The 17,619-nt window shown below is 40.5% G+C and overlaps 1 protein-coding gene across 3 annotated transcripts in view; it reads left to right on the top strand.

Moving 5' to 3' along the window:
• mtr (5-methyltetrahydrofolate-homocysteine methyltransferase) overlaps positions 1–16,667 on the top strand; it is a 148,564-nt gene extending 131,897 nt beyond the window's left edge. For 2 of the 3 annotated variants that reach the window (XM_034194168.1, XM_034194169.1), the window contains exons 31-33: positions 3,042–3,234; positions 3,839–3,951; positions 16,200–16,667. In XM_034194168.1, the coding sequence (XP_034050059.1) occupies positions 3,042–3,234; positions 3,839–3,951; positions 16,200–16,289 (396 nt within the window). In that variant the 3' untranslated portion in view covers positions 16,290–16,667. The remainder of the gene's footprint in view (positions 1–3,041; positions 3,235–3,838; positions 3,952–16,199) is intronic. The other variant, XM_034194167.1, reaches the window with a different exon arrangement.
• Positions 16,668–17,619: the final 952 nt, after the last annotated feature.

Genomic DNA, 17,619 nt, shown 5'->3' with positions numbered 1-17,619 from the left:
GAAACATGGCTGTGTCTGCATTTAATGAGCTGTCTCAGAGAACATTGTGTGGGGGTGGCTGGATGACCGACTCTGATTTTGATGAAATTTTCACCATATACAGTGAGGAAAATAAGTATTTGAACACCCTGCGATTTTGCAAGTTCTCCCACTTAGAAATCATGGAGGGGTCTGAAATTTTCATCTTAGGTGCATGTCCACTGTGAGAGACATAATCTAAAAAAAAATTCGGGAAATCACAATGTATGATTTTTTTTTAAATAATTTATTTGTATGTTACTGCTGCAAATAAGTATTTGAATACCTGTGAAAATCAGTGTTAATATTTGTTACAGTAGCCTTTGCTTGCCGTTACAAAGGTCAAACATTTCCTGTAGTTCTTGACCAAGTTTTCACATACTGCAGCAGGGATTTTGGTCCACTCCTCCATACAGATCTTCTCCAAATCTTTCAGGTTTGGAGTTTCAGCTCCCTCCAAAGATTTTCTATTGAGTTCAGGTCTGGAGCCTGGCCAGGCCACTCCAGGACCTTGAAATGCTTCTTACAGAGCCCCTCCTTAGTTGCACGGGCTGTGTGTTTGGGGTCATTGTCATGCTGGAAGACCCAGCCACGACCCATCTTCAATGCTGTTACTGAGGGAAGGAGGTTGTTTGTCAAAATCTCACAATACATGACCCCATCCATCCTCCCTTCAATACGGTGCAGTCGTCCTGTGCCCTTTGCCGAAGAGCACCCTCAGAGTATGATGTTTCCACCCCCATGCTTCACGGTTGGGATGGTTTTCTTGGGGTTGTTCTCATCCTCTAAACGTGGTAAGTGGAGTTGATTCCAAAAAGCTGACCACATGACCTTCTCCCATGCCTCCTCTGGATCATCCGGATGGTCACTGGTGAACTTCAAACGGGCCTGGACATGTGCTGGCTTGAGCAGGGGGACCTTGCTGCCCTGCAGGATTTTAAACCATGACAGCATCATGTCTTACTAATGTAATCTTTGTGACTGTGGTCCCAGCTCTCTTCAGGTCATTGACCAGGTCCTCCTGTGTAGTTCTGAGCTTTCTCAGAATCATCTTTACCCCACAAAGTGAGATCTTGCATGGAATCCAAGACCGAGGGAGATTGACAGTCATCTTGTGTTTCTTCCACTTTCTAATAAATAATCATAACAGTTGTTGTCTTCTACCAAGCTGCTTGCCTGTTGTCCTGTAGTCCATCCCAGCCTTGTGCAGGTCTACAGTTTTGTCCTGGTGTCCTTAGACAGCTCTTTGGTCTTGGCTATGGTGGACAGGTTGGAGTGTGATTGATTGATTGTGTGAACAGGTGTCTTTTATACAGGTAACTAGTTCAAACAGGTGCATTTAATACAGGTAAGGAGTGCAGAATAAGAGGGCTTCTTAAAGAAAAATTAACAGGTCTGTGTGAGCCAGAATTCTTGCTGGTTGGTAGGTGTTCAAATACTTATTTGCAGCAGAAACATACAAATAAATTATAAAAAAAAATCATACATTGTGATTTCTGGATTTTTTTTTAGATTATGTCTCACAGTGGACATGGACCTAAGATGAAAATTTCAGACCCCTCCATGATTTCTAAGTGGGAGAACTTGCAAAACCGCAGGGTGTTCAAATACTTTTTTTCGTCACTGTACCCTTTCAAGTAGATTGATTAGGAATGGCAAAGTTAGTTTTTCCAATAGGCAGAATTTTACTTGAATTTTGGTCAGTTCAAAATTTGATGTTCAAATGGCCTCAGATTGTGTTACATTAAAAATACAGTAAAAATGGCCAACTGAAATATCTGTTCTCAATTCTCGACGGGTAGATGGAAGAAGTGAGTGTGATTCCTAATATGGGTGCCAGTGACCTTCTAAAACCACTGTTCCTTCTGTGGTATATTTCCTTATGTTTTTATAATGAACACTTTTTGAGTCCTATAGGTGAACACTTTCAGGACCAAATCTGGGTGAGCGAGAAATTTGAAAGTTCTCATAAATCAGTCAATTTTCTGCTTATTTCAACAAATACGTAAGATGTGCTTTCCTATGTTTTCCAGTACGCAGAATCGATTTATATAGTTATTTTGGTGATTAGAGGTCAAGCTCATTGGTAAAGGTCAAGGTCATTCTCAAATTTTACAATTTTTCACATATCTTTCATGCTTAACAGGACATTTTAACACCTGAAATGATCAAATTTATCATGGTTATATTTTACAATGTCTTCTGTCCAGTTTAAACCTGCCATTGCAGCAAGCGGTTATTAATGCATGTGAGCTGATTAAGAATTGATCATTGTTACGTCTTCCAAGGACGTAATAAAATCATTGGCGTTTATTTATTTGTCTGTCTGTCTGTCTGTCTGTCTGACTGACTGACTTTTAGCAGGATTACGTTAAAAACTACTGCACAGATTTTGACAAAATTTTCACTACACATTGGTGTCAGGCCTTGGAAGACTGCATTACATTTTGAAGGTGATCTGTATCTGGATCCGGAATCTGGATTAGGATTTCACTTTGCAGATTTTTAAGGATTATGTCAAAACTACTTCACAGATACGACATCATGATGTAAAACCAAGATCAGGAAGACACTATTTTGTTTCAGCTTGTGAATTAAATATCAGATTGCAACATCTTGTTCAGTCAGTCATAATGGATCTTGACCATTATGGATCAGTATGCAATTATTGCATTGTGTTGTGGAATCCAGATCTGGTTAAAGTCCATATCTGTTATTTTGAGTCCTTGTTAACTTGGATGTCAGAAATCTCAAATTGCTCTTGTTTTGCACTGTTCTAACGTTTCCTTCAGGATGGTGCAGAGAATTTTTTCACCCATTTGTGCAGTTTTAATCACTAATGAACACGTGTCCTAAGATTAATTCCGGACTTAAACATTCAAAATGGATGGCTGTTTTAATCCTGAACCCTGTGGGTACTTTTTGGTTCTGGGAGTTACTGTGTTGTTGGACAACACATGAACTCGAACTTTCCTAACATGTTTATGCTTCCTGCTCATCGCTGTCATCTACTGGCTTTACAGGCCTTTGCTGAGGAACTTCATGCGCGTGTCCGTAAGGAACTCTGGGGCTACTGTGCAGACGAGGCTCTTGAGACTGCAGATCTCCACAAAGTTCGATACCAGGGCATCAGACCAGCAGCTGGTTACCCCAGCCAGCCCGACCACACTGAGAAAGTCACCATGTGGAGCCTGGCCGGGATCCTGGAGAAGACCGGTGAGAGGACACACTGCAACCTCACCCAAGAACCTATTAGTTCTTGAACTCTGATGCTGAAAATGTGAAACATTTTCAGTGAATGACTTTCGGCATGGGCAGCACGGTGGATTAGTGGTTAGCACTGTTGTCTCACAGCGAGAAGGTCGTGGGTTCAATTCCCGTGTCCTTTCTGTGTGGAGTTTGCATGTTCTCCCCGTGTGCGCGTGGGTTTCCTCCGAGTGCTCCGGTTTCCTCCCACATCCAAAGACATGCGGGTTTTGGTGGATTGGAGTCTTTAAATTGTCCGTAGGTGTGCGTGTGGGTGTGTCTCTGTTTGTTTGTCTGTTTGTGGCCCTATGACAGACTGGCGTCCTGCCCTGGGTGTACCCCGCCTCACACTCTATGACTGCTGGGATAGGCTCCAGCCCCCCACGACCCTTAATTGGACTAAGCGGTAGAGGATGAATGAATGAATGAATGACTTTCGGCATCAAACGGATTCAAACAGTGATTAAACAACAAAATATGATGTGATTTATAACAGGACCAGAGTGTCTGGTCGAAACAACTGGGTCCATAAAACCTTTCTAATGTAACTGTGTGTTTGTGTGCGTGTTTGTAGGAATCGGTCTGACGGAGTCCTTGGCCATGACTCCTGCTGCCTCCGTGTGTGGACTTTACTTCTCCAACCCTCGGGCATCATACTTTGCTGTGGGAAAGATCACCAGAGAACAGGTTGACTCACAAACACACCACATGAAGAGAGAGAACTCATTTTTAAACATCTTTGGTCACACTGCTTTTGTTTCGTATTATGCTGATTGACCTGATGTCCCAGTAAGACTGCAAGTAGTCATACCACAGAGTTAGTATACCAGGTGTGATCATGTTGGTCCCAAAAAATAAAAATAACTGTAATTATTTTGTAACAAAGTCCAGATGAAGAACAGCTGGCTGACTGAGGATTTCGATGTCATCTGTTCTTACAAACAGTGACCCTGCCCAGTTTGTTTCCATCTAATCACACCTGTATTGACTGGCTGAACACATCTGGTCATTCAACAACTGCCTTGCAAACATCCAAATCAGATTAAAGTGCGCTGGAACCTGAACAGTCTTTGTTCCCGTCTGCAGAGAGGCTTCATCTCTGTGGTTCATAGCTTCTGATACCTGAAGCAGTGTCTGTGCTATCAATAAATAAATAATACACTGAGTTTTCAAACATTTCATTGTGTTGCACGTTCACCTCACATATAATCACCTATTCAAGCAGTTTACTCACATTTTGTCCCTGGTATTGTAACATTAATTAGCTCATTATTTGTGTTTCTTTAACACCATGTGTCTTATAAATGAATAACGAGGCTGTTAAATTCATTTTGCTTCTTGTTGTTTGATGCAGTAATTGTGACTTGTACTCGAGGAAATACGGTCCAGTGGTTCCAGGGGTATTACACTACTCTCTGTACTGTTAAAGGTGGTCATAAGGATTATTCAGAATAGGATTCAGTTCCAGTCACTTGACACTCCGTGGCTGTAAGAGTTCCTGTCTGTCAGCCATAGGTCACATCTGTGTCAGACTTGTTGGTGTCAGAAACTGGAATCTGCTATGACTGAATCAAAACTTTCCTTTCCAGTAAATATTTTGGTCTGTGCTTTTTACATGTGCATTTAACATCAATATAAGTTACTTTTAAGCATTAAAAAAATCTGGCAGATGCCTGAATTTACACAAGGGAGGAACTTTGAACAGTTGTTTTTCTAAGAACTTGAACTTGAGACAGTAAACTCCGGTTCTGACCTGGTCTCTTGTCTGGCCAGTCACGTCTCTGAGTTTATGGAGTCATGAACAGAGGTGTTTTGCGATGCCAGTAGTGGTTCTTGGTACCTGTGACCTTGAAGCCCCTTGCTGATGAGTTGGTGTTATGCCTGGCATAGTGTTAAATTGTCACCCATTTTTAATTTAGTCTTAGTCTTGTGTCAGATGTCCTCTTTAGTTTTAGTCATATTTAGTCATTCACATACCATTTTGACCCAAGGCCAAAATATGGCCATCTGGTATTGTGAAGACTTTGCATCTGTCAGTCTCTCTGTCCATCTCTCTGTCTGTCTGTCTGTCTGTACTCAGCATAAGTCCAGTCCTATTACTGCCAGGGTCTTCAAATTCACAGGGAACATTTTTAGAACACAGACCTGGATGGAGAACACAGATGGTACACTGCACATAAATGGGTTCAGGATAAGAAATACATGAATTATTTATTGAATTAACAGCAAAGCATAGAAAGGACAAACCAGATCTAATGAAGTCCTTAAAAGTAAGAAAAATAAAAATGTGTGACTTAAAAGACAGAATTCATACCAAAACACCAGTAACACAAGTAAGACACCTCCACAGTCTGATACACATATTCAATTTACCCTGAGCTTCACTTTCCATCCTTTGCTATTCTCAGTGTCCATATCTACTGAGAGTATCATCTGGAAAGGCTGCAAGCTGTCATTTTTCCCTGATATGACCAGGGAAATGGCGGAAAAGAGGAAAAAGTTCACGGACGTCAGACGGAAGTTGCACGAGCTGAATGTGCGTTTTACCCTGGCTTATCCAGCAGAGTTACGCTTCACCTGGAAGGGTAAACGAGTGAAGTTTACGGACCATCGCCAGGCTATGTCCTTCTTAAGTAACAACGAGGAGGAGGAGGAAACGGCAAAGGAACTGCAGTAATGCGGCTTTTGGCAATCCACAGGTTTTTTTTGTTGTTTTGTTTTTTGTTTTGTTTTTTTCCCTTTCCCTTCTTTGTGGGGGGGGTAAATACGGGTACACTGTGGAGGCAATTGCCACATATGGACATTACTCTGTAATCTGAATATAAGGTGGTTCTTGGCCGTAGTATATTGATCATTTTCAAGGTCGTTTGGTTACTTTTGTTTAATAATGGTTACTTGAGAAATTATAATGTAGAGGGGGTTCTCTAAGGGCGACCGCTCGGGTGTCACATGGACCATGTTTATGGGAGGTTTCTCTCTGAACAGAGAGCGGGGGGGAGGCATATGGGGTGGGGTGAGTTCGTGGGGTTACTTCAATTGTTCGTTCTTAAGAATATGTTTTTTTTTATGTGTATTTGAGTGTTTAAATGGAGAAATAATGGCACTTTTTTCTTTACATTTTAGCTTTTCAGTGGCAGCAAAGTCTATTATAATATATATTTTTTATAATGGCTAAGTGTGTAAGAATGACAACTTGGAATGTAAATGGACTTCAGAACCCGATAAAGCTTAAGAAATGCCTAACATACCTGAAATCACAACAGACTCAGTTGGCCTTTATACAGGAAACACATTTGTCAGACTCAGAGGTACTTAAATTAAGGAGGGACTGGGTGAGGCAGGTGTTTCACAGTTCATATACAAGTAAAAAGCAGGGGGTGGCTATTTTGGTGCACAAAAAACTTAATTTTTCTATTATAAAAGAACCAAAGGACTCAGAAGGAAGAGTGATATGTGTGGAAGTTAATGTTAATGGGGTTAAGGTTAATTTATGTAATATCTACGCCCCGAATATAGACGATGCACATTTTTTCCATAAAGTAAACAAAATAATGGGGGGCTTGTCAGGGGATCATACAATAATTGCGGGAGATTTTAATCAAGTTTTAGATGTTGCATTAGACAAGACCAACTTCACCAGAAATAAACCAAAAGACAGAATGGCTATTACACTAGATCTTGGACTAGTGGATATATGGAGAGTAGTCAACCCGAGAGAGAGGGAGTATACATTTTATTCACATAAACACAAATCACATTCCAGAATTGATTACTTTTTAATAAGTAATAATCTGGTTGGGAATGTGTCAGATTGTATAATGGGACCAATAGCTTTAACTGATCATGCTCCTGTGCACCTGGGAGTGATTTTGGAGCCAGATCTAGGTAGAAGAGGTAGATGGAGATTAAATGTGTCTTTGTTGCAAAGCCCTGAATTTCTTAAATTTGCTGGAAGATGAGTTGGATAGTTTTTTCAAAATTAATATAGGCTCAACAGAAAAGATTGGAACAGTTTGGGAGGCATCAAAATCTTATATGAGAGGGCAGATTATTGCTTATGCCAGCAGACAAAAAAGGTAACATTCAAAAAAGATAACATTGGAAACAGAACTCAAGGAACTGGAGAGGAAGCTATCAATGCACTATTCAGATGATACATTGAAACATGTTTGTGACCTAAAATTACAGATAAATGAAATATATAATAAAAAAGTTGAATATGCCCTATTTAGACTAAACAGTAATTTTTATGAGAGTGGAGAGAAAACAGGTAGGCTGTTAGCCAGGCAGCTTAAAAAGAAAGAGGCTAGTTATACAATACCTGCTATTAAAGATGAGAACAGGGTACTTAAACCAGTACTAGTGACATAAACAAAGTCCTTTTGACATTTTATAAGAAACTTTGAGTCAGAGGTAGTATATGATAAACAGAGGTGTGATAAATTCTTTTCTAAATTTCATTTGCCAAGATTGACAGAAGATCAGCAGAAAGGTTTAGACAGTCCTATAACAGTGGAAGAGGTGAAAAAGGCCATATCCTTAATGAAAGTAGGAAAATCACCTGGATTAGATGGGTTTCCATCTGAATATTTTAAAAAGCTAATGGATAGACTAGCTCCTGTTCTGAGGTTTACCAAGAGTCCGTTTCATCGGGAAAGACGCCTGACACATTTAACGAGGCTTTGATTTCGCTTATTTACAAAAAGGATAAAGATCCTACAGATCCAGGTAGTTTTAGGCCAGTGAGTTTGATTAATGTGGATTGCAAAATACTGACTAAGGTTATTGCTCTAAGAATGGAAAAAATACTGCCAAGCCTGATTCACTCGGATCAAGTTGGCTTTGTGAAGGGAAGAACTTCATTTGACAATGTCAGAAGGCTCTTAGATCTTATGTGGGCGAGTAGAAATAACAGCACTCCAATAGTGGCTTTATCATTGGATGCTCATAAAGCCTTTGATAGAGTAGAATGGAGCTTTCTTAAATATACTCTTAGAGCATTTGGGTTTGGCGAGGAATTAATTAGATGGGTGAGTGTTATTTACTCCGACCCAAGAGCAGCAGTTTTAACAAATGGATTGGTATCACCATTCTTTAGATTAAGGAGAGGGACAAAGCAAGGGGATCCTCTCAGTCCCCTATTATTCATATTATTTTTAGAACCATTAGCGGCCGCAGTTAGAGACGATAAAAGCATCCGGGGAGTAATCCACGGCTCAGAAGAGCATAAAATGTTTCTCTATGCTGATGATATTTTGCTCTTTATAAGAGACCCTTCCTCTTCAGTTCCAAAGGTTTTATGCATAATTGACAAATTTTCAGAGCTATCAGGCTATAAAATAAATTGGCAAAAGTCAGAAGCTATGCCGGTGTCAAAGGGATATCTCCAACCTCTTCTTTCTCCATTCCAGTTTAGGTGGGTTCCAGTTGGAATGAAGTATCTGGGAATTAGGTTATGTTCAGAACTGACAAACATAATTTCAATAAATTTAGAGCTATTATTACAAAAATTGTAAATTAATTTTGATAAGTGGAAATTGCTGAATTTTACTTTGTGGGGTAAAATTAATACTATTAAAATGCTGGTTGCTCCTCAGTTTAATTATATATCAATGATGATACCAATAACAATAGGTAACTTTTTTTTTAAACGATATAATTTATTAATTAGGGATTTTCTTTGGAATGGAAAAAAGCAAGAATTGGAATAGCAAAACTCACAGCTTTGAGGGAATGTGGAGGGCTGGCTCTTCCAGACCTGGAATTATATAATCTTGCATTTGAAATGAATAAATTATCTAATCATTGGAAAAATGAGCGTGGGTGGATTAAACTGGAAAAGGAAATTGCGGCCTCATTTAATTAAAAATTCAATTGCTTTCCCAAAAATCTACAAATTCAATACAACATAATCCAGTCATATAACACTCACAGTGGGCATGGGCAAAGACACATAAAATATTACGAATCTCTCCATACAAACAGACCTATTCTTCGGTATGGAATAATCCGTGCGTATTGGAAAATCTCCCTTTCTGTGGCGGAAATGGCTCCAACAAGGAGTGCACAAAATAGAACATCTATATAGAGAGGATAACTTTATGTCCTTTAACATGTTAAGAGAAACATTTAATTTGGTTGATAAAGGGGACTTCTGGAAATATTTACAGATTAGGAGTAGCGTAGCCTTAGTGTTTGGTTTAAATGAGATACACAAAGAGAGTACATTACAGGATTGGTTGAATAGGCCAGATACTCAGCAAACGGCGTCAATGTTTTATAAGAAACTTTTGGGTAATCAAGGTGCACTTTGTAATGGCTTAAGATTGACCTGGCAAAGGGATTTACAAATTGAAATTAGTGAAGAAAGGTGGAGTAATATAATTTCAAATATAGGCTCGGCAACTAGAGATGCCAGAAGCAAGTTTATCCATTACAAAGTGATACATCGATATTATTTTACACCGTCAAAGCTGTTCAAAATGGGACTACTTCAAAGTAATGTTTGCTGGAAATGTGGCATAGATATAGGAACATACCTACACTGTCTTTGGGAATGTCCATTGGTCTTTCCATTTTGGACGGAGGTCATTAAAAATCTGGAAAAATGGACTGGGATAACTATCCCAGCAGTACCACAATTGTGCCTCTTGGGGGATAAGTCCTTCTTGTCCCCTTCATCTACGAAAGAACTATTCGGATTTTTGATGGCTGCATTTATAGTGGCCACCAGATCAATTCTACGGATTTGGAAGAGCCCCCATCGGCCTAAACTTGAGGACTGGATTACACTGATGTCAGAGACTGCAGCTTATGAGGCGTTCATCTCCAAAGTACATAAGGTCCAGGATAAAACCAGCAAAATGTGGTTATATTTCATGTCATTTCTTAAAGAACAAGACTCTGCCATCATCAAAATACCATGATTGTGCCATTGATTATTTTACACATTACATTTTTTTACATTTTGTTTTTTTTTTTTTGGTTTTTTTTTTTTTTACTTTTTATTTGCTTTGCCTTTTTGGGTTGTTATAAGCGGTTGCTTGTGTGAAAAAGGAAAATTAATAAAAACTTGAATGACAAAAAAATGTCCACATCTACTATCACATAAGGTCTATAGAGTGCACAAACCTCACCTGAAGCTTTTTTTGCTTTTGAAATAAATGCTCTGATATCCATCACCGCACTGCAGGCTTGGTTTGCCACTTACTGCCAACAAATAAAAATACAAAATGAGTTATATGATTGATTCCTTTTTAGCAGGAATTTAAATTATTCACTTATTATCATGCTGTGCATTAAACGTTGTGGTAAGGTTTACTGTCTTAATTCTGAAATGCTTAGTTAAGGACCTTAACTAAGCATTTAAGGTCAGATCTGTGTGCATGGTATTTGATGTAGGAGAGTGATTTGTTAATAAAAGCTACACCGATTGAAGGGCCAGCACCATTTAGTAGCTGACAAGAGGATTTAGTTGAAAAAAAAGACAACACTGAATCAATCTTACATTTGACCACGCACAGCGCGCACTAATTTGTAGAGCAATATACTGTGTTTTGCGATAGGTAGCGGGGTGAATAAAATAAGCACTTTTCAGAAAGTTGCACTTGCTCTTCACATTCAGAGACATAAACTGTGAATAAATACCTCTCCGAAATCACTTGACAGCGCGGCTGGGCAAGGTTACACCAGCGCTCACAGGACAGCACCGCTGCTAAATGAGCGCCACCCGCAGCAGCACCACGTGACACAAACATATGACAGAGCAGAGAGAGATGTGAATGTAGGTGCGCTTCGTGGATTGAACCATTTGCCCAAGAAGGGGAGATGATCAAATTACTGTGTTCTTGTAATATATATTTTGGCATAATGCTTGAAAACAGTCATATAGAAGCATATATATATATATAGATATAGATATATATCTATATATATATAGATATATATATATTTTAGAGGTGCTTAAAATATATTTAGGGGTACTTGAGCACCCCTAAAAATAGGCTAACTCTGCCCCTGAAAGTACTCATGAGTACTTGGGTGTTTCCGACAGCGGTGACGTAGCTTTTAGAAACGTCCCAGAGTGCGCTTGAATGGAATGTAGCTGCTAATGTTAAGAACTGAGCCACAGGTTAATTCCAAAGTTGACATAAGTGTGATGTTGTGTTATGATGACTCATTTTTAAGTGATAACTGTAAATTTTGATGCAGTCATGGTAAAAGCAGCAGCCCTGAGAAGGTGTGATCACATTTGTGCATTTCACATCCACAGCAGCAATAACCAACTGAGATTTATGGGTTAAAACAGCATGTTAAGCACACATAAATGTTCAAATTCCCACAGACTCTCTCAAAGTAAAATAAAAAAACCTACCACCTCCACTGTAGAAAACATAAAGCAAAAGAGGAAAAAAATGAACATGCCACTCACCCAGTTGTAAAGATTTCCAAATGTAAAGTCTACACCATCAAAGAAGCCCCCATGCGTATGTGCACGTGACAGTTGGAGAACATGTCCAGGTTCAAAATAAGTCCTCACGCATGCTTTGCGTGCAAGATCGCTGTCAGAGGATAATGTCTGACAGCAGCGCTGCCTTATCTCAAGTTCTGTCATGACTGTGACACATTATCTCCTGAAAATAATGGATTACAACTTTTTCCACTGTAACAAATACATCTGCTTGTCCAGGCAGTCTGTAAAAACAGCGTGGTGGAGACACTCTATGTCCATCATGTTCACAGAGGCAGTAAACCATCATCCTGTGACACAATCAGCGCGTCACCACACTTTAGATTCTTAAATCCAACAGACTCTGAAAACGTTAAGAGTTTCCGGGTGAAGCGTGTTGTCTCCTCTGTAAATCCAAGCCATCACTTTCAAATAAAAGCTCCGAAGCTTCATTATCGGACATAACTGCATTTGTTTCACTGTGTCTGCTGGCCATTGGGATGTCTCTTTTTTCCTAATATGTACGTCACACGCCGAGAAATGCCGAGAATTGCTGAGTAAGTTGTTTTCCGGAAATACACCTGTTAACTCCCTCAGGAAGAGCAATAACAAAATTTCAGAGACCACTAATTATGAGCACATATATATTTGTGCAGAGACTTATAATCATGAGTACTTTGATGCTGTGTTGCTAAATGGGATGTTAAAAAAACATGTGACATGTTCTTTAAAATGGGACCAGATATGAAGCCTTTTCTTCAAGATCTGTTCGCTGCATGTAGTTTCTTGTTGCAGCCACAAGGTGGCAGCAGTAGTACAGGAAATACAGCGGGTGTTGCACAATATTCTGAATGCAAAACATTTTGGAAACATTTTAAAGATGAAAATGAAGAGAGATTTTATTTCAGTTTTTATTTCATCTAAAACATTTTAGTCTCATCATCTTTCGTCAACAATGATGCATGTTCATATCATCTTCATCATTGTTTTCGAATACTGATGTTGTCTCGTCATTGTTTCATCTTAGTCATGAAACAAAATGGTTGGCTAATATATTTAATTTCATCTCATCTTGTCTGATGAAATTAACACTGGACTGTAACTGAGAATGCACTGGTTTGTGCACCAGTGGTTGAGTTCCAAGGCTGACAGAGAATGAAAGAGCTCAAAGTGGGAGGTCAATATTTAGTAGAAATTCTGAGTAATCACCATAGTTTGAAAGAATGGTTACATGAGCGTCATTATGGTTCAGAACAAATGAGGCTGGTTGAGATTCTGTCTCCAGATGGTCACTAGAGTTGAGTGTGTGCTCATACTGAGGTTAAGCTGTGTGTCAATCATACAGCTTGGGACTCCGACGAGGGCGATCGCATCTCCTCCACTCTCCCTTATCTCTCTGTCTTTAACCTTCAAGTCCCTACTTCACCAGATTGTGAATTCCTCAAACTATATTGGATTCTGGATCTATTGGACTACTATTGGATTAACCATGGAATTGATCAGCTGGTCTCTGAAGGCTATTGACACCATTTTTTCTACAAGAAGGTCAGGACCGGGGGATCCTACCTGCCCAGATGGAATGTATCCTGCTGGCTATGTCCTCGACTCCAGGGGTTCTTGGCGTGTTGCATGCTTGACGCCTTTCTCCGTTGAGGACGTCAAGGATTTATTCATTTTTGGTCTCATGGCAGCAGGGCTGGTACTTTTTGGCTTATGTGCTGCCCTGATCTACCGGAAAATTGGCAAGGCGGCGGCATCAGGAACCACGGGCCCTTGCTTGTCCATCATGATTAACGAGGTTGGCAAGGCAGTGCATTCTCAGACTGCGTTGACTCTTGAACTCAGACGCAAATTGGATGACACCTTGGAGCTGATGCGTGCCTTGCAATTGAAGCTGAAGGTTTCGGAGGCCGGTGAATATTCTTAATTCATAATTGGGAATATTCTAAATTCATAATTGGGATTTGGCTGTTCAAGTGGAACTGTTAAGTGTTTTTCACTGCTCAGCTACAACACTCCAGGCTTATCTAGCCTCAAGGACAAATTGCCCACTGTTTACCTCCAGAGGAATTTATTCAGGCCTTGGTGAGATTATTCGGCTCCATTCTTATCTCAACCCACAAAGACAAACTGACAGACTTACACATGGACTGAAGCATGCTCCAGCTTTTCCCTTTCACCTCCCTTCCTGCCCCCCCTGCGGCAGGCCCCCGTTTTTCCCAAGCTGGCAGGCGGCGCGACTCCAGTTGCAGCGGCTACCACACACTCACATCACCTCAATTTGGAAAACGGACTGTTTCAAGTTTAGTGCACATAAACAATGTCAAATGTATATGTGTTGTCTTAATTCTGATGTGTGCCATTATTACAGTAAACAAGTAATAATTGTGGATTAATTGCTGTTTGTCTGTGGAATGTGAGTGTGGCAATCTTGTTGTTGTAATGACAATGATAATAAAGCTATCCATCCATCCATCCATCCAAATGCCCCTTTATGGCAATGTAACTGTATCATTCCTGCTCAAAGAGAATGGAAGAACTTAAACTCAGCCGCATGTGGTGTGCAGCCAGTACACTCTGCTGGTCCAAAGACTGGATAAATGACTAGGTTGCGCCAGGAAAGGCTTCTGGCGTAAAACAAGCAAACACAACCATGCAAAGTACAAATCGAATTTCCGTACCAGCTTGGTCAAGGCCCGGGGTAACAGCTACCGCCACCGGTGTCATTGCCCAACAGGGTGCTGGCGGAAATTGGGCTACTGCTGGGTGCAGAAGAAGAAGAAGAGGAGAAACACATGTCTAGAGACAGTGGTAGAGGAGGAAAACCAGAGTCAGAACTTTGAATCTTGGCATTTTGACTGGTAAAGGGAGAGCGCTGGCTGATATGATGGAGAGGAGAAAGGTATACATATTGTGTGTGCAAGAGACCAAGTGGAAGGGAAGTAAGAGCAGGCGCATCAGTGGTGGGTTGTTGTATCATGGTGAGGATTGGAAGAGAAATGGTGATGGGTCATTTTAAAGGAAGAGTATATTAAGAGTGTGTTGGAGGTTAAGTGAGTGTCTGACAGGGTGAGAAGTTGGAAATTGAAGGGGTGATTATAAATATCATCCATGCATATGCCCCCCAGGTAGGTTGCGAGATGAAGGAGAAAGTAGATTTCTGGAGTGAGACGAGGTGGTGGCGAGTGTGCCCAAGCATGAAAGAGTGGTGATAGGAGCGGACTTCAATGGGCATGTTGGTGAAGGGGACAGAGGTGATGAGGAAATAATGGGGAGATATAGTATGAAGGACAGGAATGTGGAAGGGCAGATGGTGGGTGACTTTGCAAAAAGGTTGGAAATGGCTGTGGTGAACTCCTGCTTTCAGAAAAGGGAGGAGCACAGGGTGACATGTAAGAGTGGAGGAAGGTGCACACAGGTAGACTATGTTCTTTGTTGGAGATATAAACCAAAAGAGATTGGAGACTGTAAAGTGGTGGCCGGAGTGAGTGTAACTAGACAGCATAGTGTAACTAGACAGGGTGGTGGTTTGCAGGATGACATTAGAGGTGAAGAAGAGGAAGAGAGTGAGAGCTAGGATCAGATGGTGGAAGCTGAAAGAGGAAGACTGTTGTGTGAAATTCAGTGAACAGGTGAGAGAGGCACTGGATGGAGGGGAAAAATTTTGGACAACTGGAAAAGTGCATAAGATGTGGTGAGGGAGACAGCTAGGAAGGTACTGGGTGTGACATCTGGACAGTGGAAAGAAGACAAGGAGACTTGGTGGTGGAACAGATGTTCAGGAAAGCATAAGGAGAAATAGGGTGGAGTGGGTGGAGAAAGGTGTCGGGAGTGATTTGTGACTGAAGAATATCTGCAAGAGTGAAGGGAAGTTTACAAGACAGTAGTGAGACCAACTAATATGTTGTACGGCTTAAAGACAGTGGCACTAACAAAAAGACAGGAGGCAGAGCTGAAGATGTTGCGTTTCTCTGTGGGAGTGACGAGAATGGACAGGATGAGAAATGAACATAGAGGGACACCACAGGTGGGAGGCTTTGGAGACAAAGTCAGAGAGGAGAGAAGGAGATGGTTTGGACATGTGTAGAGGAGGGAGTCGGATGGACCCAGGGTATATAGGGAGCAGGATGCTGAGGATGGAGCCACCAGGTAGGCAGAGAATAGGGAGGCCAGAGAGGAGATTTATGGATGTTCTGAGGGAGGACACGCAGGTGTTTGGTGTGACGGAGGAAAATACAGACGAGAGGATGAGATGACAATGGTTGATCTGCTGTGGTGCACCCTGATGGAAGCAGCCGAAAGAAGTCTGCATCATTCCTGCATACGAGTCACAAACTTCATGTATCTTCACTCTGTGTTGTTCATTGTAAGAAAGAAAGTCTTGACTGTAAAATAAGAGATGTGGAGAAAAGTACCAGATCCAGAAACACAGGTTCAAATGGACCAACAGTAGAAGGGAACCTTGACCTTCTGCTCTTGTCTCCAGGTGGAGGACTACGCAAAGAGGAAGGATGTGAGCGTGGAGGAGGTGGAGAGATGGCTGGCCCCTATAATGGGTTACAACAATGAGTCCTAGAGTCCAGCGGGTCCAGCAGTGATCTGGACTACAGAGGGATCAGGGCCGAACACAAAAACACTGGCCCGTCTCAGCGGTCCACCTGGTTCTAAACCCGAGAGTCCAAATCATTTTACCTAAAATCCCAGTCACGGGTGTCATAGTGCTTCTACATGGACTAAAGATGGTTTTAAGTTAGAGGGAACCTGTCATTTTATGATTTTAAATCCTGTAAATTGAACTGAGCTGCACAAAAGCTACAATCACACAGTTTGTTAAATACTGTTCATCTGGAAAGTAGTCACAGCACTTCACTTTTTCCACATTTTTTTCTTCCAGCCTTATTCCAAAAGGGAATAAATTCATTTTTCTCTCAAAATTCTACTCACAACACCCCATAATGAGAACATGAAAAAAGTTTTTTTTTATGTTTGCAAATTTATTAAAAATTATTTTAAAAAAATAATCACATGTACATAAGTATTCACACCTTTGCTCAATACTTTGTTGATGCACCTCACAAAATCACAAAAAGTGGTGGTTGATTGGTTACCCAAAGGAGAACATTACTGGAATTACTGGATTACTACATTGCTTGTTTGGGGAAAATTGTTGCTTTGTGGGGATCACTAAACAATGTCCGATTACAATAAAATTTGGCACAGATCTTTTATTTTATTAGTGGAACAAGAACAACATGTGGCCCAAAAGATTTTGTAAAATTTGATATTTTGAACAGGTCTAATGTCCACTCAACTGAATTTTTCCCAAGTGGACTCCATTTAAACTGTAGAAACATCTCACGGATGATCAGTGGAAACAGGATGCACCTGAACTTGATTTTTGTGCTTCATGGCAAAGACTTTGAATACTTATGTACGTGTGATTTCTTAGTTTCTTTCTCTTTTTTTAGCAATTTGCAAAAATCCCCCCCCCCCCCCATACTGTACCTGTGACCAGTGGTGGGCACAGATAACCAAAAAATCAACTTTGATAACAGATAATCAGATAACTGAAAAGTTATCTTCGATAAAGATAAAACAATAAACCACCCAAAAATCTATCGGAAGTTACAGATAACCGATAACAGATAAATTCCAATATTATCTCTAGCACATTTACAACTACTAGTAAAACAAATTTAATTGCTTCTAGTAATATTAAAAGTAACAACAGACCCAAACAATGAGACCACACTTTTTTCTTTCAACATTTTGCCCCTGCTGGAAGCTCTTGCTTACTACAGCGCTCCCAGCACAGAGGCACCCCGAGAGCAGCCATAAAGCCAGCTCTCTATCAATTACAATGATCCGGTCAGGCGGAGGTCTTGAAAAATAAACTCATGCTGAGT

Source organism: Thalassophryne amazonica, chromosome 18 (genome assembly GCF_902500255.1).
Source record: "Thalassophryne amazonica chromosome 18, fThaAma1.1, whole genome shotgun sequence".
Lineage (NCBI taxonomy): Eukaryota > Metazoa > Chordata > Actinopteri > Batrachoidiformes > Batrachoididae > Thalassophryne > Thalassophryne amazonica.
This window is presented reverse-complemented; position numbering and strand designations above follow the sequence as displayed.